Consider the following 24,126-nt stretch of genomic DNA (forward strand, 5'->3'; position numbering starts at 1 on the left):
GGGCTGAAACTTGATGTCGAACTATCCCAACTCTACTGCCCACTTCAAGATTCGCCCAGAATAGTTCGCTCTCTCAAACAAAGCTTTTAATGGAAAAGCTGTGAGAACGATTATGGTGTGGGCGTGAAAGTAATGCGACAACTTCCTTGATGCCATCATCAAGGCTAAGGCCAGTTTTTTCAATGGTAAGTACCTAGTTTCTGTGCCCAGTAATGTCTTGCTGACATCAAAGATCGGCAGGTGTTGGATTTCTTCTGCTTTGACCAACACCGCGCTGACTGCGTGCTGTGAAACTGCTAGGTACAAAAAGAGCTCTTCTCCAAGTATTGGGGTCACTAGCAATGGTGGAGAAGACATGTATTCTTTCAAACTTTCTAGGGCGCGGTCGCATTCTTCGTCCCACTCAAACTTAGCCTTTAAAGCTTGAAAAAATGGTCGGCATCTGTCTGACGACCGACATATGAATCGATTGAGCGCAGCTGCCATGCCGGTGAGATGCTGTACTTCTTTTACTGAGTTGGGCCTCTAGATCCTGGATTGCTTTGATCTGCGAGGGGTCTGCCTCTATACCTCGGTTGGTCACCAGGAAGCCTAGGAATTTGCCCGATCCTACGCCGAACGCACACTTGGAAGCATTAAGGCGCAACTTGTTCTTCTTCAGGATCTGAAACATCTCACCTAGGTCCCGGAAATGGTCATTCTCATCCTTGCTTTTGACCACCATATCATCTATGTATGCTTCCATTGTTCTGCCTAACAATGGTTCGAACATCTTGGTGAACATCCGCTGGAATGTTGCCCCTGCGTTTTTTAGGCCAAAGGGCATGACCTTGTAGCAATACAGTCCTCTTGGCGTTGTAAAGGATGTGACCTCCTGGTCTGGTTCATACATAGCGATCTGATGCTAACCTCTGTACGCATCAAGAAAGCTAAGTCGATTGTGTCCTGCCGTTAGGTCTTCCAGTTGGTCTATCCGAGGTAGGGGGAAGCTGTCTTTTGGGCACACCTTGTTGACTGTTCTGTAGTCCACGCAAGCACGCCATTTTCCATTCTTCTTTGGCACAACTACCGTATTGGATATCCACTTGGGATAGTGCACTTCTCTGATAGCTCCTGCCTCTAGAAGGTTTCCCACTTCTTCTGCCACTAGCTCGGCGTGGTGGAGTGCTGATCTGCGAGTGCGTTGTATGATTGGTCTTGCAGTTTGGTGGACATTCAATTAGTGACAAATGAAGTTTGGGTCAATGCCAGGCATGTCATACGGCGTCCAAGCAAACACTTCGATGTTAAAGGTCAAAAATTCCATGACCTCTATTCTCTTAGTGCTGGACATAGATGGGCCAAGCAAAAAGAACTTTTCTAGGTCCTTTTCATCTATTCTTACCTGTACCAAGTCTTCCACTGCCTTCTGTTCAGCGGTTTTGCCAACATCCGCAAACAATTCATTGCTCTCAGGTCCTTTCACCATCTGAACAAACCCTTTGGCAGCTCGACTGCCATTTACTGTGGCGAAGCACTGCTTGGACATAATTTGGTCTCCAAAGACCTCTTCAATTACTCCGGCTTCGTTGGGGAACCGCATTACTTGATGGTAGGTTGACGCTACCGATCGCATGGCATGCAGCTAGGGGTGCAACTCGGGCGGGTTCGGTCGGGTTGGGGGTCTGCCCAAGCCCGACCCGAATTGTATTTGGCAGTGCCCAAGCCCGACCATGAACCCGAGAATTGCTGCCCAAGCCCGGCCCGAGCTTTGTATTTTGAACTCGGGTTAGCCCGAATTGCCCGAATTGCCCAAGTCCAGAAACCTATAGGTAGATCTAAGGGTAGACATAAAAGATTCTAATCTAATGGTAGAAGACTAACCAAAAAAAAATAAAAAATAAAAATTAAGACTAACTCTTTTACTTAATAGAAGACTAACCAAAAAAAAAATAAAAAATAAAAATTAAGACTAACTCTTTTACTTAATTTATATATATTATATAATTTATTAAATTATATATATATTATATAATTTATATAATATATTAAATTCAATTCGGGTTCGGGTTGCTCGGGTTGGCCATTGGTTCTGCCCAAGCCTGGCCCGAATTGCAATTCGGGTATCAAAATTTTGCCCAAGCCCGTCCAAATTACAAGATATAGTTGCCCAAGCCCTAAAAAAACTCGGGCTGGGCTCGGGTTGCTCGGGTTGAGCCCGCCCGAGTTGCACCCCTACATGCAGCCATGTCCTTCTCAAGATTATGTTATAAGTGGAAGGGACTTTCAATACCCAGAATTTCACTTGTTTTGTCATGCTTCCTGCTTTGACTGGGAGGATTATCTTGCCAACTGGCCACTCTAGCATTGAGTTGAATTCGATCAGGAGAGATACGGTAGGTGCCAAGTCTTTGTCCTCTAGTTTCAACTGTTTGAAGGTTTCGTAATACATTATCTCACATAAGCTCCCTTGGTTAATCAAAATTTGCTTGACGTCGTAATCCTTGACGCGGAGGGTGACAACCAGTGCATCATTGTGAGGGCAATATATCCTTGCCAAGTCTCTGTCGAAAAAAGACATGATGTTCGTGGCCTCTGTTCTCCCCTTTTTAATGGTAGGCTGCGCACTTAATACCTCCCTTAAGTGCTCAGCCTTCTTGATTATTCCCCTAAGCTCACATACTCGCTCAGGTTTGAATACCCCATGTATTACGTTTATCACGCCTTAAGGTGGGGCGTCGATCGGAGTTCCGTCTGGGTGATCGTGGTTTTGAGGGGCTGGCTGTGTCTCTCCTTCTATGTACTGGTCCAGGTGTCCAGCTGCCACTAACTCCTCCAGGTGTTGTCTCAACGGCGTGCAATTTTTAGTGCGGTGTCATTTTTCCTTATGGAAGGTGTACCGAGATCTTTCGTCATAGTCCTTTTGCGCTTCTCCCAGTTTAGCTGGCCATCGGACGAAAGGTTCATCACGTATTTCACTGAGAACCCGATAGATCGATTTTTTGAACACTGTGGTAATGGCAGTGCGGACTCTCAACCACCTTTTATCTTGGTCCTCTCCGTTGTCCCGCCTGCCTTGCCCGTTCGTATCTGGATATTCTACCGCGTTGACTTTTATCGTAGTCTTTTTATCTAGTACTGCTGATACACCAGCGCGGGTACCATCCTCTTCCACCCTAATATGTTGGTGTACTCTCTCCATCAAGGCCTCCATCGTGAGGGGTGGCGTCATGGTGATTGAGTCCCTCAACCTATTTTCGACTGGAAGTCCTCTTTTGTGCTGCGCAATGGCGAGATTTGTGGGGCAATCTCCTATCTAGTTGAAGGTCTCCCAATAACGACTGTTGTAGGATTTCAACGTCTCCTTGTCGCCCATATCAATGGAGAGTAGCTGATCGATCTCCACTGACGTTTTGGTGTTCATTCGGAACCTAGTCACGAACGCCTCCGCTAATTGTGCCCAGGAGGCTATGCTGCCTTCTGGTAGCCTTTCGAACCAGGTTAAACCTAGGTTGCCAAGGCTGGATGGGAATAAGATGCACATCAAAGTCTCATTCCGCCAGTAAACTGCCATGACATGGCGAAAGTGGCTTAGGTGCATGTAGGGGTCTGTCTTCCCCTCGTAAGTCGTAAATTTAGGCTGGATAAAGCCTGAAGGTAATGGTACGTTCTCAATCGCCGGAACGAACGCCGAGCTATGTAGCCTTGCTAATGCTTTATCTGTTGGTTCGTAGGCAAGGTGCGGTATTGGCATTCCTACCTCGACGCTCCCATGCGTCTGAGGAGCCAACCGCTGAAGGGCTGAAATTCTGCGCGGGTCACGTGCCCTGGCATCCTCCTTCCATCGTGCCCTTTCTTCAAGCACAGTTCGCAAATCGGATGACCTAGGCAGCTCCGTCTGCCTGGATGACGTCTGGTGCGTGAATGAGAGCCGATAGATACGTCCCTCAGTATATGACCTTTCAATCCTCATTCTTTCAGACCTGGAGTAACGAGTCCTAGCAGTCCTTGATTGAGTGTCGCCTGTCCTGAGGCTCCTACTCACTGCTTGTGACGGTGTGGTATACCTACCACGATCTTCCAAGTGGCGAGGAGGCGTATTGCTTTTGCGCCCCTCTCCTGTCGCCACCCCCTTCCTTTTTATTTGGCGCTTCATCAATTCCATGTCCGCCGCCATCTTCCTGATTAACTCGTCCTGCTCCTTTACCCGATCCTCCAAAACTTGAGGGTCAATCCTCCGCCTCTGCCTATCGGGACTTGATGAATGACAGGGGCTGTTACCCCGCCTCCCCTTTGCATCCATCCGGGGGTTCTGTTGCTGAGGCTCTAAATCTGCCATAGGAGGGATGGAAGGCAAACCTTCGCGCCTCCCACCTCCCTCTGGGGTTTGTCCGTCAATGGCGGACTGCGAAAAATCTTCATTGTGCGCCATTGCGTCTAATCTAGCAAGGAAAACTTTGATCAAGAGGTTTTGTTCTTTCTGTGATTCCCACAGACGGCGCCAATTGTACGAGCAAGAAATAATATTCTCGTATAATCCTGTTGATCAAGTCTGCGCTTCTCCAAACGTCGTCGCTTTGCTCCCTGAAAACACAAACGTGAGCTAGTCGGCGGGTGAGTGTCGGATACCTCTCTAATGCCTAAGTCAGCAAAATAGACAAATAGACAAAAGCTTTATGTATTCAAGAATCAAAGTTGTGTTACCTCTCCATAGGTGATGTTATAAGCTTTTATAGGTTCCACGTGGCATAATCCTAGTAGGACTCTTATTCCTCCATACAAAGTCCACCTAGGAATCACACTCCTGAAAGATAATGCTTATCCTTCAACACCCCCCTCACTGCTTAAACCAAGTGAGATGGTTTTATCTCGGTTGGATGGCAGTACGACCGAGCTAACCCAGCTCAGATCTTTCCTTCAGTGCCTGTACCCTGGTTATGCATACTCCAACCAAGCTGTTAACTTAAGACCGAGCTAACCAAGCTTGGTGCTCCAATGCACAACACCAAGCTAGCTTGGCTCTCGTTCAGTTGTACCTCGGTCGCCTGTTGAAACCGGGCTACTCTACGGCTTGCTACGACCGTGCTAACCAAAGCGAGGTCCACCGTGTGAAGCCATCATACCTTGGCTTCAAACACTATGACCGAGCTAACTACACTCCGACCGTGGTAACTGTCATTCCACTTGGACTGCGCTACTTACAATAGTTCACTCGCCAAGCCCTTTTCTACCGTGGCCTATCGAATGGCCCATTACTCAGCTCAGCCCAATTTACTTATAAATTACCCTCTCACCTCGTATAATTGTAACTCACCTTGCCTATTTATGACTTTGAAACATATTAGATTTGGTTTATAGATTTGGATAGAAATTTAGAAAGAGAAAGGAAAAAAAGTATGAAGGGTGCATAAAATATAGTTATATTTCATTCACATTTCATGTACATTTTTTTATTTCCCTTTCTAAATTTCTACCCAAGTATGTGAACCAAGCACAACCTAATTAAATAAAATCTTTTGAGTAAAGATATGGGTTTGGCAAGATGGTGGGACTAATTTAGACTATTAAAAGGTAAAATAGGTTAAAAAGTTAATAAAACAAAATGTCACATTCAAACCATAATCATTTCACTTTTTCTCTTACAAAATTACAAAAAAGTCAAAAGTTCATTATAAACGGAACTTTTTAGCTAAGCTAAAATAACAAAAAAGTCCAGCTAAAAAAATTATTTCCAAGCGAAATAATGGTGCTCACAGTCAATTTTTAAACTCAAGCTTTGTTTTTTGGGGCCAAGTGGACAATTATAATTTGAAAGATCATTTTACTCTGACTTATCTATATATCTGTCCATGTGTTATTTATCTGTTCATATCATCACTATCACCACTGCCACTACCACTACTGACAACTTTTCCAGTGACTAGTCGGTGGCAGTCCAGCGGTGGGGATACAATTGGAAAAAAATTAATTCAAAAAAATAATTTTTCTTTATCACCAAACAATTTCATTAAATATATCTTTATCACCAAAAAAATCAAGCATTAGAACAAAAACATATGGCCTTATGGGTATGAATTTTTCATCAATTAACTCTATAATTGTAATTATAGAATTTTTACTAAAAGCATGTAAACATAATCTGATTGTTTATGTAATTAAGGACTGGGCTTCTTTTCAGCCCATGATTAGGTTTGGAGGGTATTGTTTTCAAATTTCGTTTCAATAATCTGAATTGTTCGTGCTGTAAGATTTTTTGTGTATATTATTCAAAAGAAAATCGACCCAATTATCATAATCCTACTAGTGAATTTTTAAAAATACGCCATTCATGTATTTTCTAACATGTTAATTGAAAAGCGAGATTGCAGTTAACTTGCTGGAAAAGCAACAAGACAGACCTATCGAACACGGGTGGGTTAGATGAGTTGGGATCTTCAAGTTACATATTTTGTGGAAATTGGCTCAATTCATTTTTAGATCTTTATCCATCCATCAATAAAAACTCGATAGGTTTCATGAGTTTTGAGTATTAGGAAAAGTCAATTAACGTCGTAGTTTTCAAAAATCTCTTGTTTGATTTTGGTAAATTATGCCATCTTTGGAGTTTAAAAAAAATAAACAAATCCTAATAGTTTAATATAAGGGATTTGATTCTCTCAAGCTGATGATTCAAGTTGAGAGAGTATTTGAATTTGGTGGATTCATTTTGGGGCCAACCTTAGTGATCCGAATAATTCACTTTTCAAAACTCGTTGAGTAGAATATTCATGCAAAAAATTAAGATGATCAGATATTAGTAACTATTTGTTTGAATCACATTTGCTTTAAAAATTGACAACAATTATAATTTCAAAAGTAACCATCAATTTTTTGTAATATAAATATAATTGAAACATATGGTTATAAATATTCGATCGTCTTAATTTTTTCATGAATATTCTACTCAACGAGTACTAAAAAGTGAACGATTTAAATTACTGAAGTCGGCCCCAAAATGGATTCATCAAGGCCAAACGTTCTTTCAAGTTAAGATAACCAATTTAAGAGAATCCACTCCCTTAATGTAATTACACTAATTTCTCATTTAATAATGATAAAATGACCGAAACTAATGAAAAATGTGTGTAAACACAAAGATAAATAAGATAAAATAATGATAACAATATTATTTTTTTTATTTCTATGATTAATAAATTACTGATGAAAAGAGACCTGAGTGTTATGTCACTTAAAACTTTAAGGGATTCTAATGTAATTATGTTAAATTTGTGTAGTTTAATCTATTTTTCCAAACTTCAAGGGAGTTTAGTGTAATTTATCATTTTTTTGAGTAAATTACAACAACTTTCTTTGAGATTTAAAGAAAAATACATTGACCTCTACAAGTTTAACATAGGCTATATTTGGCATGTAGTTTTGGGTTGGGTTTGGGCTATTTTAGTTACATAAAAAAAAAAAAGACTTTTTAGCTCAATAAGTCAAAATGTCGCATCCAAATCATAATCATTTTAATTTTTCTCTCACAAAAGTTAAAAAAGCCAAAAAGTTTATCCGAAATGAGACTTTTTAGCTCTAGTCTAAAATAGCTAAGAAGTCAAAAAGCCAACCCACATCCCAAACGAAGGCATAGTAGCTTTCATACAGTTTTAATTCACACAACACTCAGGTTACTTTTCATCATCAATAATTTATTTTGGCAACACGATTAAAAGCCTTTTTTTTTTTTGGCTTTTTGGTTATTTTGGATTATATCATATCTCTACTTTTTTACACATTTTTTACAAAAATTCAAAAAAATCTATTTTTAACTTATTTTCCAAAATGTATAGATAGACTCGCTTTTCAAGGATTTAGAGTGGCTGTTGTGCCCTATGCACTACAGCCACTCTTATGCACACAATAAGGCTTACTTCAAGTTTTATTTTGATAATTTGAACCGTTTACTTTTTAAAGTATATCGAGTAAAATATATCTGTAAAAAATCAAGTCTCGATCGGGCATTGGTAGTCCTATGATTAGATCAAATTTGGATTTGTAAAAAAAAATGATAGATATGATTTTGAGTATAAAATTGCATACAAATGTAATTTGATAAGAGAATTACCAATATTCGATCAACTTGAGTTTTTGCAGGGATATTCTACTTGACATATCCTAATAAATAAATGGTTCAGATTATCAAAATAAAACTCATGATGAATCTTATCGTACGCACAACAGTAACTATTGTACAAATTAAGAATTTTGAGACACAAAAATTACGAACAAAATCACTTTTTAAATATGAAATATTTTAGCTATTGAAATTGTCATTGTTGTATTTTTAAAAATTGAATGTTTATTGATGAAATAGTATAATTTTGGGACCACAAATTTTAACCAAAAGTAATCTTTTTTACACCAATTATTTTGGTCCTAAAATTGCATTTATTATAAGCTTTTTTAATTATTTTTTCGAGATGACATTTTAGCGACAACCCTCATGACTACATGAATTGATCTCCAAATATTTTTTGCAATAAAATTTTTACTTTTAGCGACAACCCTCACCCTAATTCGTTACTTGTACGGATAAAATTAAATTAAATTAAAAATTAAAAAAAAATTGTCATAATTTTTATATTGAAATGTATAGTTTACCTGCATTTTCACATTATTTGTGTTAGTATCTTTACTTCATCAAGTTGTTATAATTATGTCAAACTTATAAGAAATATTATATATATATTTTTAAATTTCCAACAGTCATCGGTTTAATTTACATAAGTTTTTAACTAGGATTATGTGGTCCTTTACTATAAAACAAAACTCTTTATTTATTTATTTATATATATATATTGGATTCAAATGAAGATTAACGTTCAAACCTAGGATCCCAACAATACAAAGTCTCTGTCAAAGGTGATTGTCTTTCATCACAAGACAGTCGCACAAACAAAGATTGAAATGGTCTTCACGTTTTTATCTCTTGTAGTGTTGATGTTCTACTAGGAAACGACGACTCATTTTCGATTTGGTTGTGGTTTTTCAGTAACTTATTGTCTATTATAAATATGGGACTTTCACTCATTTCTTCTTCACTATATTCCTTCCTCTCTTGTATGATTTATTATTTATTTACAATGTTGGTATTAGTCTTCTTTCCCATTTTTATGTATGGATATATGGACACCACCATACAAGGCATAATCACACCAAACCAAGTCAAAGACAAAAGCATAGTCACACAATTACCAATTGGATATAGGTTTAGCCCTACACAAGAAGAGTTGATGACTCATTATTTGATCAACAAGGTCCTAAACACACCTCTTCCCTCTCAAATTATGATGGAGATTGATGCAATTGAGTTCTATAGCAAGCCTCCTAACAATCTTGGTGTGTAATTTTCTGATATATATATATATATATATATTATGGTTTTAAATAATAGTATGGATATATATTTGTATCAGCCAATATGTAAAACCTATATAGTTAAAACTAGTTTCATTATATGTGGTTTTGTATGCTATCATGCATTGATCTAAATGGGTATATAGCTTGAATTGTATATCATTCTAGGATTATGGTTTTGATTTCATTTGATTGTTTTTTGTTTTTGTTTTTGTTTTTTAGATCTAAGCATTCTAAAGAACACATTTGGAGGAGGAGGAGAAGGCAAAGATCATGATCATCTCTCTCTTGTGAAGAAATTACCATCCCTTCACCCCTAGCTGGCAACCAAAACATGAGTGTAAGGGCCGACAAACAGTCTGATACAGATCGGAGACACCAGGATTCAGACCTAAAACCTTGTGGGTGACTTACTATTCGATAGGCTAAAGATGACACAGGTTGGCATTATGGTTTTTTGTTGCTTCTTCTCCTCCGTCCTCTACAAACCTATAGTATTTCAATAATATTCCTCTACAAACCTATAGTATTTCAATAATATTGAATCACTACAATGTAATATTTTAGCTTTATAATTAAATAACGTACAATTATGTGTTGGATTTTATCTTCAAGACTATATGTTGAGCACACTAGCTTATCAAATTTTATTGTTTTGTTTGTTTTTACAGTGTCAAATCCAACAAATGGAAGAGATTGGTGCTTCTTGATCCAATATGATGAATATTTTTATGGTGAAAGAAAACAAATTAGAGAGGTTGGAAATGGAATAGGATTTTGGAGGTCAATAGGAATTGAAGATCCAATCTATAACTCCAATGGAGACATTTATGCCTTCAAGATCAATTTCAGTTATTTTTCAGGATCAATTCCTAAAGCAAAGAAAACACATTGGAGGATGGAACAATTTCGAATACACTTCAATTGTGACACAAAAACTTTAAAGGTAATAACATTTTTTTTAATGACTAGCTATCCGGGTTAACTTATGCATGGGTAATTCTCTTTCTACACACTTAATAATTTTTTTTTTTATTACATTTTTGTCTTAAAATTAAATTACCAAAATATCCCTTTCCCAAAACCCTATCTCTAACTCTCTACAAAAAAAAAACAGAGAACAAGTTTGGGGAATGAATTCTCAATTAATATGAAGAACAGCGGTAATTTTTTCTACATCATAACTAATTTTTTGACATTTTTTTTCTTCTCCATTTTGTTGTTTGATTAGAATGGCCTATGTATGTTTTTGTTTATTAATATAATTGTTTCCCATGTTTTCAAAAAATAAAATTTATTTTCCTTAAACCAGAAAAAATATATATATAATCATCATCTTGCAATATAATTGGCCAAACAATGGTTTTCTGTAACTTCCACTCAGCAATTTGGATCACTACAAATACAAATTCTAAATAAAATTTTATAACAGAGAAAAATATATCACCGACGGTCATATGTAATTACATTACTGAAATTACAAACATGTAAACCTATCATGTTCCCTCTAGCAAAGAGAAACTGAACATCTTATTTCAGGGATCAATTTCGGCAATGGAGGTAGCGGAAGTGGCGCCGACGGGTGGAGGGAGGGGTGGGGGTAACGACTGGAAGTGAAAGGGAGGGGAAGAGGTGCCGCCGCCAACGGCAACAGCAGTGGTGGCTTGTTAGGGTTAGGGTTTGGAGGATGAAGATGGTAAGGGTATTTTTGGTATGATAGGATGTGTATTGAATGAAAGCTAATAATTTAAATTTATTTAGTGTGTGTATTGAGAAAAGATGTGGAAATAGAGGAAGTAATGTGTGGAAATAAAATTTTCCCTTACGCACACCTTAATTAACTATGGAATCCACGCAAAAGCACCTCCCTTTACATGAATCGGGCAAATCTCGGAGCGTGACCATAAGAAGTTGATAACACCTAGTATACCTCCAAATTTCAAGTTGCACCGATTAAGCCAACCTCTTGGGGTTGGCAATAATAAATTATACTAATCTATTATTCTATTACCAATTCTTCTAAATATAAATAGAATCGGATCATAAAATCAAGTACAATCCTCTGGTGTAGAGTGGACTCTCACATGTAATGAGTCTCAATCCATTTGAGAATTATGTCTAATTCTAATCAAATTCAGTGTATTTAAAATTATTCAAACTCCCAAATACTTGGTTGAGTTCATGTCAAGGTGTTGAAAGTTAGAACACCTGCACACTATGTGAAGAGGAAATAACCACTTCACAAAATAATTCACGTCAAGTGTATCAATATATGAGTCTATAAGTATTTTGAGAAATACCAAAAATTTACAATTTAAATTCTACAATTTATTTACAATGATATGGTATGACAGGTAAGTAACTTTTTTTACCTCCTTTTTTTTTTTTTTTTTAATGTTCACAAAAGTTTAGAAACAAAAAAACAAAACCTCATTTAGTGTCTATTTTTATTTCCAAGAAATATAAATAGCTTATAATTTGCCAAATTCTAATAAGCAAATTAAAAAATGTTTTTACCTGTTTTGAAAACAAAATTTTCATTCCTCCCTTCCCAACCCTCCAGCCACCACCGATTGACACTAGTGACTTCCCAGCACCTGGTTATTGGCTATCACCCTTGTTCATTTCAAAACAAATTTTCGAAATGTATATATGTGCCAAAAATATTTTTGTTTTATTTTTTTATTAAAAATAAATATAAATATTCAACATTTTCCGTAAATATAAAATAATAAAGCATTTATTTACTGTATATCTGTGGCTGCTTCCATGTAGAAGATGCATTTTAGTATGAGAAATCAAACATTCATTATCAACTTCTCATTTTCCTTTTTCTTTTTTTTTTTATGTTTTTGCAGGGAAATGAATGGGTGTTGGGAAGACTAAAAAGAGGGCAAGATTACAGTAAACCTCGTTCTAAGTCTGACTGAGACATTTTTAATTTTATTATTGGATTTTGTTAATGTGTGTAAAACTTGAAAAGATTATACATTCTGTATGCAATAATTAAAAAAAAAAAAGTACAATCTTTTTAAGTCATTTTAACAGATTAACAAGACCTTTAATTGTTTAATTCCACAATATTGTTGGGAATCAAATAAGGATTGCATCTCACAGTCTCATCTGCAATATATATCTTTTTTTATATTACATTATTGTCTATTTTTTACATTTATTTGTCTTAAAAAGCTAGAATAATTTTTTTTTTTCATATATTGTAATTTTTTTAACACTAGCAATAAACTAGTATTATGCATGGAATAAAAAATTATATTAATTTTAAAAAAATATAAAATAAAAAGTGATTTATTAAATTTAAACCAAATATTAAAATTCCATCCATAGGGTGTTTTGGAATGGAGGTCCAAACTTTGGTCTTTGTTCGTTATAAGGATACACACAGGTTGGTAATTCCAAGAATAATTCTTGACATTTTGCCCTTTATATGTATAATGTATTAAAAACCTTAAGATTTCATAACTTTGTTTTACAAATCTATTTTTAACAAAATTGATCTGTGGACTTCTCTTTTCAAGATCTTTCATACAAGATCAATATTAAATATGAAATTTAAAAATAAAAAAAAAAAGATTATTTTTTGGTTAATCAAAACAAAGAAACAACATTTTTTGAGTGAGCGCTCGAAATACATGAAATTTTTAGATCTCAAAAAAAATCTGGAATAATAAAATTTTGCACCAAAACGGACTATTGAGCATAAACTTATGACATATTGAAGTTTTGACACCCTAAACAAATTTTTTTTTTTTTTTCTCACTTTCAGATATGTATGCCAATATTTTACCTAACTGTGCAAATTTTTTAAACCTCCAAATTATTTTAACCTATCTGTAGCAAATATTTTAACTTATCAATGTTTTACATTTATCTGTACAATTTTTTTAACATAAAACGGGTTTATTTTTTTCCTTTTTAAATAATATTTTATAAAATTAAATTAAATTATTTATATATGACTATATATAAATTATTTTTAAAAATATGTTGCAACGTACGCATTACAAAAGAATAATATATATCTATGTATACATATATACAGAACTATTTAAAAAATATATTACGATATATGCATTGCAATTTTCATTCTGTTAAACTATGAAAGTGTAGTTTAAATATATGTGACAACACTGTTCTGTGTTATGCTAATTAATCTTAATTATGCTTATAATTATATGCTTGATATGATTTTGAATGCTAATTATATGATTATATGTGTTTTTGAATTTTGATATGTTCGCCGTAAGAAAATCTATTTGATTTTCTGTTATAAAATTTAAATTGAAAGCCGTAGAGACGACAAAAAGCGATATTGACTGACCCATTGTGATTAGCGTAATTTTTAAAGCTTATGGTGAATTCAATTAAAAATTGATTTGAATCAAAATAATTAGATTAATTTGATTACATTATGTTCATTTGATTAGGCCTAAGCCTTAATTAGCCAATATGATTAGAGAGACCTATATATGTGCTAGTTATGGACTTAACTCACATCTTTGAGCTCATTTTTATCACCTCTTAGCTAAGTTTATACACTTAGAGGGGGAAAACACTTAAGTTAGAGAGAGAGAGAGAGAGAGAGAGAGAGAGAGACCAAATTCTTAGAGGATTGACTTAAAGATTGAAGATTTGGGAAGCTAGGCTCAAGAATTTGCTAAAACTAGAAGGACTGAAGACTCCAAGTGAGTGTTTGAACTCTAATTCATGAGTTTAAGTTCATATATGTATGTATTCAAGAAGATTTAGTAAATTAATGTAGAATACAAACTCAATGTGAAGAATTTGACTTAGAGAGAGAGAGAGAGAGAGAGAGAGAGAGAGACCAAATTCTTAGAGGATTGACTTAAAGATTGAAGATTTGGGAAGCTAGGCTCAAGGATTTGCTAAAACTAGAAGGATTGAAGACTCCAAGTGAGCGTTTGAACTCTAATTCATGAGTTTAAGTTCATAAATGTATGTATTCAAGAAGAATTAATAAATTAATGTAGAATACAAACTCAATGTGACGAATTTGATACTAAATTACACATGCATGCATAATTTTGTTAAGCTTCATGATTTTGAACATCATTTGTACCATTTGACATGGAATTAGATTCTATATTTCACATGCATGCATCATCCTTGAAGATATGAAGCTTGGTTCATTGAGTTTTGAATCTACCAAGAAGAATGTGAAATGATTTGGGAATTGGATCATGAATTTGGACAATTGGTCTCAAATTACCTATGTTCTCATGTTGTATAATGATTTTTCATGTTTTTGTAGCAAAACATGCATTTTGGACCTTTGAACATCAAGCTTTGAACTTCAAGCACAATTCTAGAAATTTCAAAATTCGGCATGTCCGCTCGAGCAAGGAAAGCATCCCTCGAGTGTAAAAATTAAGCTCACAGAAGTTTTACAGAGAATTGCATGATAGCTCGAGCTACAAGCCTTGCGCTCGAGCGAAACCTATTTTATATGGCTCATTACTCGAACAATAGAAGTCTCGCTCGAGCATAAAATTTATGCAACCAGTACTTTACAGAGTTTTACAAACCGCTCGAGCGACCAAAACTGCACTCGAGTAAGGTGCCATGTTTCAGAAATTTTTGAAAAACTATTGTATGTTCCAATTTCCATTCTTTTCCATTTTTGAGTATTCTTAAGCACGCATTGAGCATCCTAAATGAATTAAAGGGCACAAAAGAAGCCTAAGAACTCTAAGCAAACTAAAGAACGAATTGAATTGTATTATGACCCAATTATGAATTATGAAGGATCAAGTGCGAGGACGAATCAAGCACCAGAACACTATGAGTAATATCTTAGTAAAGATATTTTCATGTATATTATTTTTCAAATGCTACTCATGTGTAAGTTTTCTGGTTGTGAATTCGAATGATGAATGAGCATTTCATTCGTCTGATTGTGCAAGACTCTGTAATGAAATTGATAAGTATGAAATCATTTGAATGGACCCAAGGTCGTTCTAAATGAATACGAAATGGGCTTAAAGGCCGTTCTATATATTTGATTATATCGACCAAAGGTCATTCTGTATGTATATGAAATGGGCCCAAGACTGTTTGATATGTTTGATAAGGATATGAGATGGGCCTAAGGCCATCTGATATGTGTGTCAAGGACACGAGATGGGCCTAAGGCCCGTCTAAATACGAATGTGGTCATGACCACGAATATGAATATGCGCATAGATATGAATATGGAAATGATGGACCTGAGGTCGTTCTGTAATGTGATTGGGGCCCAAGGCCGTTCTGTATTATGATTGAGCCCGAGGCCGTTCTGTAATATCATTGGACAAGTATTATGGACCCGAGGTCATTTCGTATGTATTGGACCGAAGGTCGTTTTTCTTATGAATTGGACCCAATGTCGTTATGTAAATACGAGTTGGACTCGAGGTCGTTTGGTAAATAAATATGGATATGTTATACGATATGTTGGACCTAAGGTCGTTTTGCGTTGATTAAATTGTGACGACCCCATCACGTATAATAATTAGCATGTAATCAATTAAGGAGATTTGAATTTTAATTGTTCATTATTCCGATTTAATTTGGGATTTATGAGAATTATTGAGTCTGATTCGTAAATGGTTTTATTAAGGATTTATTTTGGAATTAGAAGAATTGAACGTCCAAATAGCCTAAGGAGGTGAAATTGATAAGTTACATCAGTTTAATTTCTAGTATTGGACCATATGAGAGTGTAATTAACTATTCGATTCAGTTAGAAAAATTAAGATTTTATTAATTGGGTCCAAATTGAAATAAATGAAGCTAATGTGATTATGAGGATTAGTAATTATAATTATTATAAATTAAATTTATTTTTGAGATGTTCAATTTGAGTATATAATTTATTGATTGAGATTTTGAGTTTGATATGAAATTGAAGGCCTTAATGATGTGAGAAGCCAAAATTGATGATGAAAATAAGTTTAATTTAATATTTGAAGCGTGTTGGGAATTTAATTAAAAATTTGATTCAGATTGATAAATTTAAATATAATTAATTGGACCTTAATGTAAGCCAAATTAGATTAATTAAATTATGCGAGATCTGTGATTAGTTATAATTAATTTAATTATGTGCTAATCAAGATTAAGTAAGATTAATTGATGTTTAATTAAATTAAAATGTAATTAATATACTAAGTTATTCTTAATCAAATCATAATACAAGTGAAGTGTTGGAATCCCCTAGAACCTTGGAGGCAACAAGTACATATGTGTATTTATGTGTGCTGGAGAAGAATTAAAAGAGGAAAAGAAAATTTGAAGGACAGAAAGAAAGAGAGAGAGAGAGAGAGAGAGCTAGCTGCTGGACAATGAAAAAAGGGGAAGAAGAAATTGAAGAACTCAAGTAGAATAACAAAGGAAGGAACGGAAACTTAAGAATTTTAGCCAATTAAAACTTAAGGTATGGAATTTATGTTCAATTTGTGTAGAATCTTCGCATAATACTTGAAATTAAGAAAGTTATGAAATCAATTTTATGAAATTTTCAAGGAAATGCGTTTGAAGAATAAAATGAAGCTAGGGTCATGGTTTATGAAAATAAACTTAGAAATTAATTATTTTTGGTTTGATTTTGTAGAATCATCTTATAACATTTGAGATTGAGAAGGATTTGAGACTATATTCATGGGATTAGATAGAAATTAGGTTTAATTGTATATAATTTGGATGAATTGAGGAACTGAACTTGAAATTAAGAAAGCTATAGAATTAATCTTATGAATTTTGTAAGAAATTAGATTTTGAGTAAGAAATGGAACCTTGGATTTTACAAATAATTTAGCTAAAAGCTGAAATTAAGAAATAAGTGGGTTCTATATTTACATGCATTATAAATTTTGAAGAATTTGAGTTAATCAATTCCATATTTTGAAGAGAATAGTGAAAAGTTTTATAAACATTAAAATTCATGGAAATCTAGAATTAATCTTGAAGATAAATCAGTTTTGATTTTAAATCCCTAATCCATGCATGTAATGTAGATTTAACCATATTTTGGAATATATATTTGTAGACACCCCATTTTTGACCGACCTTGAGACTCAGACGTCACCAGTTGAGCGCTTGGTGATATTGCATAATGTGCTCGTTCAGAAGTTTCAGAGTCTCGGCCGCGAGCCCTGCCTCCGGACTTCCGAACCCTCTTCTGTGCCTTGCCTCGGTTTGCAAACCAGACTCGGTTTTCTCTGTTTCTTTTCCTGAGGGGAGGGAGAGGTCCCGTAGACCATCTCTCAGTGGCCGTGGGCTACATTTTGTGGCTGTAGGCCATTTTGCCCATTTCGGAGCCCGGTTCTCGGTTTTCGGAGCCGTCAGGCCGTGTGCCTCGGTTCGGGACCGCTTAACCATCTCCTATTGCTCTGGTTTTTGGCGTACTTCTTATTTGCTCCCTTTTGAGGGACACTGAGGTCTGAGAGACCCACTTCGTGGCCGAATGCCACTTTCGGTGCTTAACAGGCAGTTTTCGGGGCCCCAAACTGCGCGTTCTGGCCCCCGAACATTCGTTTTGCATCGGTTTTCGTTCATTTTTGGCAGGTACCTCTGTTTCATCACCAGGAAGGTCGTAGAAGGGTGGGAGGCCAGCAATTGTTTCAGCAACCAGTTATGTATCCTCCGGCGCCCTCCGATGCCCGTTTTTCTCACTTCCGAGCCAATGTTGAACACCCTTGGGCCATTTTCTTGAACTTTTAACTACATATTTGTGTTGTACACACATGGGAGGACCCTAAAAGTTAGTGGCCGGCCAGTAATTCCATCTGACCCTTTTGAACCCTTCCTAAAATTGGCCTATTCTCTCTCCTGTTTTACAGTTGACAACTTTGAACCACAGGGTTGTGTTGAGGGAACCTGGGAAGACAACATTATGTGGTGGCCGGCCATTAATTCAACTTGGCCCTTTTGACCCTTGGCCGGCCGGCCATGGGAGGTGGCCGGTCGGCCACCTGCAGCTCCAATAAGTGGCTGGCCATGATCCTTGCAACATGTACATTACAGCTATACACTTTTTTCCCTCCAAAAATCTCTATCCGGGGGGACAACTTTTGAGGGGAAACTTGGCTTGTTTTCCCCCCATTTCTTTCCCTCCTTTTCCCCCCTCTTTGGTGTATATACTTGGCTGGCCAGGTCTGGAAGAAGGGTTACAAAAAATTCCCCTAAGAGCTCTTGCTTGATAGCTCCCTCTATCTCTCTCATTTCCTCAAAAAATTCCTAAGTCCTACACCTCATTTCTTCATCACCACCAAGCACCACCACCACTACTCCATTTCCAACAGTTTGGAGAGCTTTCTAGCAGCTAGGAGACATCACTTCTCAAGCCAAGAAGCATCCAAAAACTTGTCTTCAAGGGTAAGCATCATTTCCCCTCTTTTGAGCTCAATTTTGCAACATTTTTCTAGCCTCTTTTCTTACTGTTTTGAGCTCCGACCAAAACTGAAAAGATCATTTTTTTTAGCTCATTTTCTTATTTCATTAAGGGCTCAACACTGTTTGAGCCCCCCATATTGCACTTACTTCATTATCCTTCTTATATACCGTTATCTTGCGTAGTATTTTTAGCCTATGTGTGATCTGTTTTGGAGCATGATGTAAACTGTAGATAGGCTTATTTTGAGCCCTTCTTCAACATTGAGGAAGGGCTCATCACTGTTTGGGACCTCTATGTGCCACTTACCATTATACCCCTCTTTGGTCCCCATTTTTGCATGATTTGGCAGCCCATTGTGATTCTGTTTTTGGTCTTTTTACAGAACTGAAAACAGTCTTATTTTGGCCCATTATTCATGTTTCATTAAGGGCCTTTCATGATTTGAGGCATATTCTATATACTTTGTGTTATATCTCCCTTTTTGGCCTCATTTTTGCATAGCATCTTGGACATATTTTCATACTGTTTTGGGTCCGGACATCAACTGTAAAATGCTTTTTTTTTTGTCCCTCTTCAACATTGTTGAAGGGCCCCTTTGTGTTTAAGGCCAGCAACCACTACTTGCTTCTTTGGCCACCTTTTGGCCCATTTCTTGCATGAGAGTTTAGCCATACCTGTGCTGGTTTTTGTGGTTTGCCATAAACTGTAAAAGATCATATTTTGTTTCATTATCTCACATTTAGGGCCATTTTTGCATGCTATTTTTGCCCTATTTGTGTTTGCTGTTTGGCCATGATTTGAACTGTAAAAATGCTTATCTAGGGGCTGCCTTGCTTCTTTATTTTCAACTCATGTTCAAATTGTGCATGCATTGCATAGCTATAGGCCATTTCATGCGCCAAAATTCATGTTTCGGGACTTGTTCCATGCATCGGGTATCATTTCGCTTTGTTTCGGGGCTGTTTTCCCCCTCGTTTTTCTACTGATTTTTGCATGTTTGCATATCATATTCCATGTCTTTGCCATGTCTCATTAGAGTGGCATTTCGGTGCCTGAGGGTCGGTCCTCGGTTTGCGTGCACGCGTGCACGCATTTCGAGTTGTCTTGTTTTCATCTGATGGCCTCCTATGTGAGTGTGGCTGAGGCTCTCTCATGTTGGTGTAAGCCCATTATTGCATTGCGTATGCCATTTCATCCATAGCATTGTGTATGCTCGGTTGTGTATTACCTTATTGCATTGTGTATGCCATTCCATAACATTGTGTATGTTAGGATTGTATCTTAGTTGCATTTCATGCATGTTATGCATATTGCATCATGTTCGGGATAGGAGTTAGCCCAGGCACGGAAACGAGATACGTTTCGTACTCCGAGTGACGGAACGTGTCTCAATTCCCAGTCACCGACACCCCAGATTATTCATGATGGAGTTAGGTTCTTATTGTGTTTATATGTGCATTCATGCTACATTGAATTGCACAATTCGACCCCTCGGCCATCATGCATCGATATGCGTGATTGGTGGCACGAGGATCGAGGCATGCATATATCTGTGAAAATACATTGCCATGTCCCTTTCCTGCTCTCTGTTGTAGCAAAATGAAGAATCAGCAACTTTTCAGAGCTTGACACGCATTTCAAGAATAGGTGCAAACAGAGGCTAATTGGGGCATCGTCATGGATTTCCGCGCAAAGGCAACCCGAGCATGCATCATTCATCATCCGGAATGGAATCAAGGCAGTCCCTGGCTTGCATGCCAGTTTATTTATTTTCTTAGTTAATTTGTTAATTAATTAGGAATTTGTACATTATTTGGACTGTATTATTTGGACTGTAATATTCTTTTATTCGGGACTGTATATTTATTCGGACCCTCTGTGCGAGGGCATAATTGTAATAAGTGTGCGTGAGTGTGATGTATGTCTTCCAACCCTACGTCTTTCTTCCCTTTTATTTACCTGCTTATGATGGTTAGATTAGGACATATTTCAATTAGCATACAGTATGACAGCATGTTTGCATCATTCATCTGTTTTGCATGCACCGGGCTCGGCGCATCATACTAACTGCATTTGTATTTCAATTCCAAATTGAATACATGTTAGCTATAGCATTCCATATGCCATGTTTAGAATAGCCGAGCCTGCTATAGTTTGCATTTTTGCATGTGTTGCATTAGGCATTTCTGTATACTTAGGATCATACATGATTTCTAATGTAGTTTCTGTTTTGGCTCGGAGTACTCGGTGAGTTTTTATGCTTTAACATCCTTGCATGCGTGTGAGTGACTGCCATGAATAGCATGCTTACCATGAGGCTATTTGCTTATGTGATATAACTGCCTGAATGCCTGTGGGTGAAGGTTGGGTTATTTGGATTGGGACAATTCATCAAATGTTTGTTTTAAGCCCACTAGATAGTGGCAAAACCATCTTTTCTAAGCCCACCCGAGGGTGGCAAAATCTGCATTTTAAGCCTACTTGCGAGTAGCAAACCATCTTTCAAATAAACAAACATGAAATGTTTTGTTCCAATTCGGGCGACCTAGTCTATACTTATATGCTGTGTGCATCACATAGTAACCTAGGCTAATAACCGGAATAAGAACACACAAAGTTTTCAAAAATAGATATCATGGTTAGTAGAGGCCGATCTTTGATCGGGCGAGCGGGGGTGCTCACGAAGTGACCTTCCCCAATCGTACCCAAGTTCTCGAGCCGAGGCAACTCTGGTGATGACGGACACATGGCCTTTGGCACCGAGTTAGGGTTTCCTAAATTTCCCATTAAAAAATATTTAGGTGGCGACTCTGTATCTGGCAAAGCAGTCCATGTTTGGCACTTCTTTCAAAATCTGTTTTCTCAAAACGATTTGCCGGATTTAGACTCTTTGGTTCAGACTTAGAACCGTGACAAATTTGAGAGTCCTGAGCTGTAGTGACCCCAAATGAACAGAACGGGAGCTCGTCCCTTCCGGGGCGTTCGGGGACATCTACAGTTTCTGGCGACTCTGCTGGGGATTTAGAGAACTTGACTCGAACTCGTGATATCTGTTTTTGACTACACTTGTGTGTTTCTTTGCATTGCATTTGCATTGGTGCGCCTAGGACACCGTGTTTGCCATCTGCTATTCCTGAACGGTTTGCCGGAGGCTTGTCTTGTCAAGGCATGACCATAAGGCTGATCGGTTGTGGGCTCTGCCAGTATGGGAACACAAACCCCGGTTTTACCGGGGCGCCCTCTTTGACCATTCGACCTAGTGCATATTCGGATCCATAGTGACCATTCCAAACTAGGACAGGTTGCTTACCCGTTTATAGGTTGTTTGAAACCGCTGTGTGCGTAGTGAAACCCTAGCTCCTGGCAAAATAGGACAGGGAAACCCTACCCCAACATAGGGGTGTTTTGGCTCTCACTTACTTGTTATGTGCTTTTGGGGTGCGTCTCCATACGAATGCATGTATCAGTTTACAGGGTTTGGGCATCAGGCCTGTGGGCGTCAGTTTAGTATTATAGGTATCAGGCCTGCGGGCATCAATCAGTATTTGAGAATCAGTTATCTGCGGGTATCAGATTCAGATTTGAGGACAGTGATTCAGGGATAATAATCAGTGTTGGAGGACAGTGTGTATTCAGCTTATCGACTGTGTGTTGTTATGCCAGGCTGTGTGTCATGCATTTATTTTAAGCTGTTATGCTGTCCGTTTATCTGTTTATTTATTTCCTTTTCACTTTATTTATCTTTTGCTAGGGCAGTTCCAGCACAATTGCTTCCAACCCAGCAGACATTCCCCAAGCACTTTGGACACGAGGTCGTCGACTCAACCGATCCGAGGATCTAATTGACGGACAGCCAGTGTTCCATTCTCTACCCCCGGTTATCAGGCAGAGATCGAGGAAGCACAGTGTATCCGAGCAGAGGACTACCCCGTCAGTGGACGGTCAGATTGGGATCCCAATTACTGCTATAGAAATAGACTTGCCAATAGTTCAGACAAACAAAGGCAGTATGGCAACACCGACAGGAGTCGAGGAAATGATGCGTCAGATGCAAGAAACCATGAGAGCCATGCAACAGGACGCCATTCGCCGGGATGAGTTTGCCAAACAGCAGGCCGAGATCATGGCCCAGCAGGCCGAACTGATTACCAGACTGCAACAGTAGAATGCGGCATCTGCTTCACACCAAGTCCCTCCTCCGCAGGGGCTCCCTTACCTGAGCAGGCACCTACCGTTCAGAACGCTCTGCCAACCACTCAGAACACCGTGCCAAATATCCAAAACTTACAGGAGGACACGAATCTTCCAACGGGGCCAGCTCCGCCCCCGTTTCTGCCACAACTGTCCAAGACCCATACACCCAATCACCCGGACTCCCCCTTCGAGTTCGAGATTGATCATACAGCTCTGAAATTGAGCAAGCTTGAGAAGCTCTTCAAGAAATCCCAAGGGGTAAGGGCTATCCTGGACATTGAGGACGGGTACACTGACGTGGCCGTAACATTGCCCGATAGGTTCAAAATGTCGCAAATCGACCGTTTCGACGGGTCTGGCGACCCCATGGTCCATCTTCGGCTATTCTCAGACATCCTGCGGCCAATGGGCCTAACCCGACCACAGAAGCTTTCACTGTTCGGCCGAACCCTGTCGGGTGTGGCCGCCCACTGGTACACGAAGTTAGAGGATGAAGTGAAAAAGAATTTGGATGAAATGGCTGAGGCCTTCGTCGCGCAATACTCGTACAACACTCAAATCGAGATTACAACTCGTGATCTCGAAACGACAAAGCAAGAGCCCAAGGAAGCTTTCTCAAACTTTGTAACCCGATGGAGGGCAAAGGCGTCAATGATGACTTTAAGGCCCACTGACAAGGACCAAATCCGGATGATTGTGCGCAATCTCCAACCAAAGATGGTGCAGAGAATGATTGTAATCCCCTTTCCCACTTTCTCAGATTTACACGATACGAGGGTACAGATCGAAGATGCAATGAAACAAGGTCTGTTTGACCAGGATAGGGAGCAACCGAAGAGGACTTTCAACCGAAATAATAATGCAGGCCCGAGTGGCGCTGCAAACGCAAGAGCCTCGGAAGTCAGTATGGTCGCCACCATTCCCCCTCCCCTTCCAAGGCCCATGGCAGCCACACCCTTCTCCGGTGCATCCGGAAGCAATACTCAAACCTCCAAATACCCCCCCAGAGGCCAAATAACCTTCACCCCACTATACATGCCTTTATCCAAGGCTCTGGGGGTCTTGATCCGAAAGGGACATCTCAAGCCCTTAGAGCCGAGGCCATTGCCGAATCCACTCCCTCCCTCCCTCTCACAACCCGGCCA

The 24,126-nt window shown here is 38.1% G+C and overlaps 1 protein-coding gene across 1 annotated transcript; it reads left to right on the plus strand.

Annotated features, from left to right (window-relative positions):
- Positions 1–9,143: 9,143 nt before the first annotated feature.
- Positions 9,144–12,305, plus strand: LOC114310441 (NAC domain-containing protein JA2-like). The gene is made up of 3 exons (XM_028256413.2): positions 9,144–9,357; positions 10,047–10,321; positions 12,234–12,305. Exons 1-3 carry the CDS (start codon positions 9,144–9,146, stop codon positions 12,303–12,305), a joined length of 561 nt encoding a protein of 186 aa, XP_028112214.2.
- The last annotated feature ends 11,821 nt before the right edge of the window (positions 12,306–24,126 follow it).

Source organism: Camellia sinensis, chromosome 15 (assembly GCF_055761805.1).
Source record: "Camellia sinensis isolate YWXY chromosome 15, ASM5576180v1, whole genome shotgun sequence".
Lineage (NCBI taxonomy): Eukaryota > Viridiplantae > Streptophyta > Magnoliopsida > Ericales > Theaceae > Camellia > Camellia sinensis.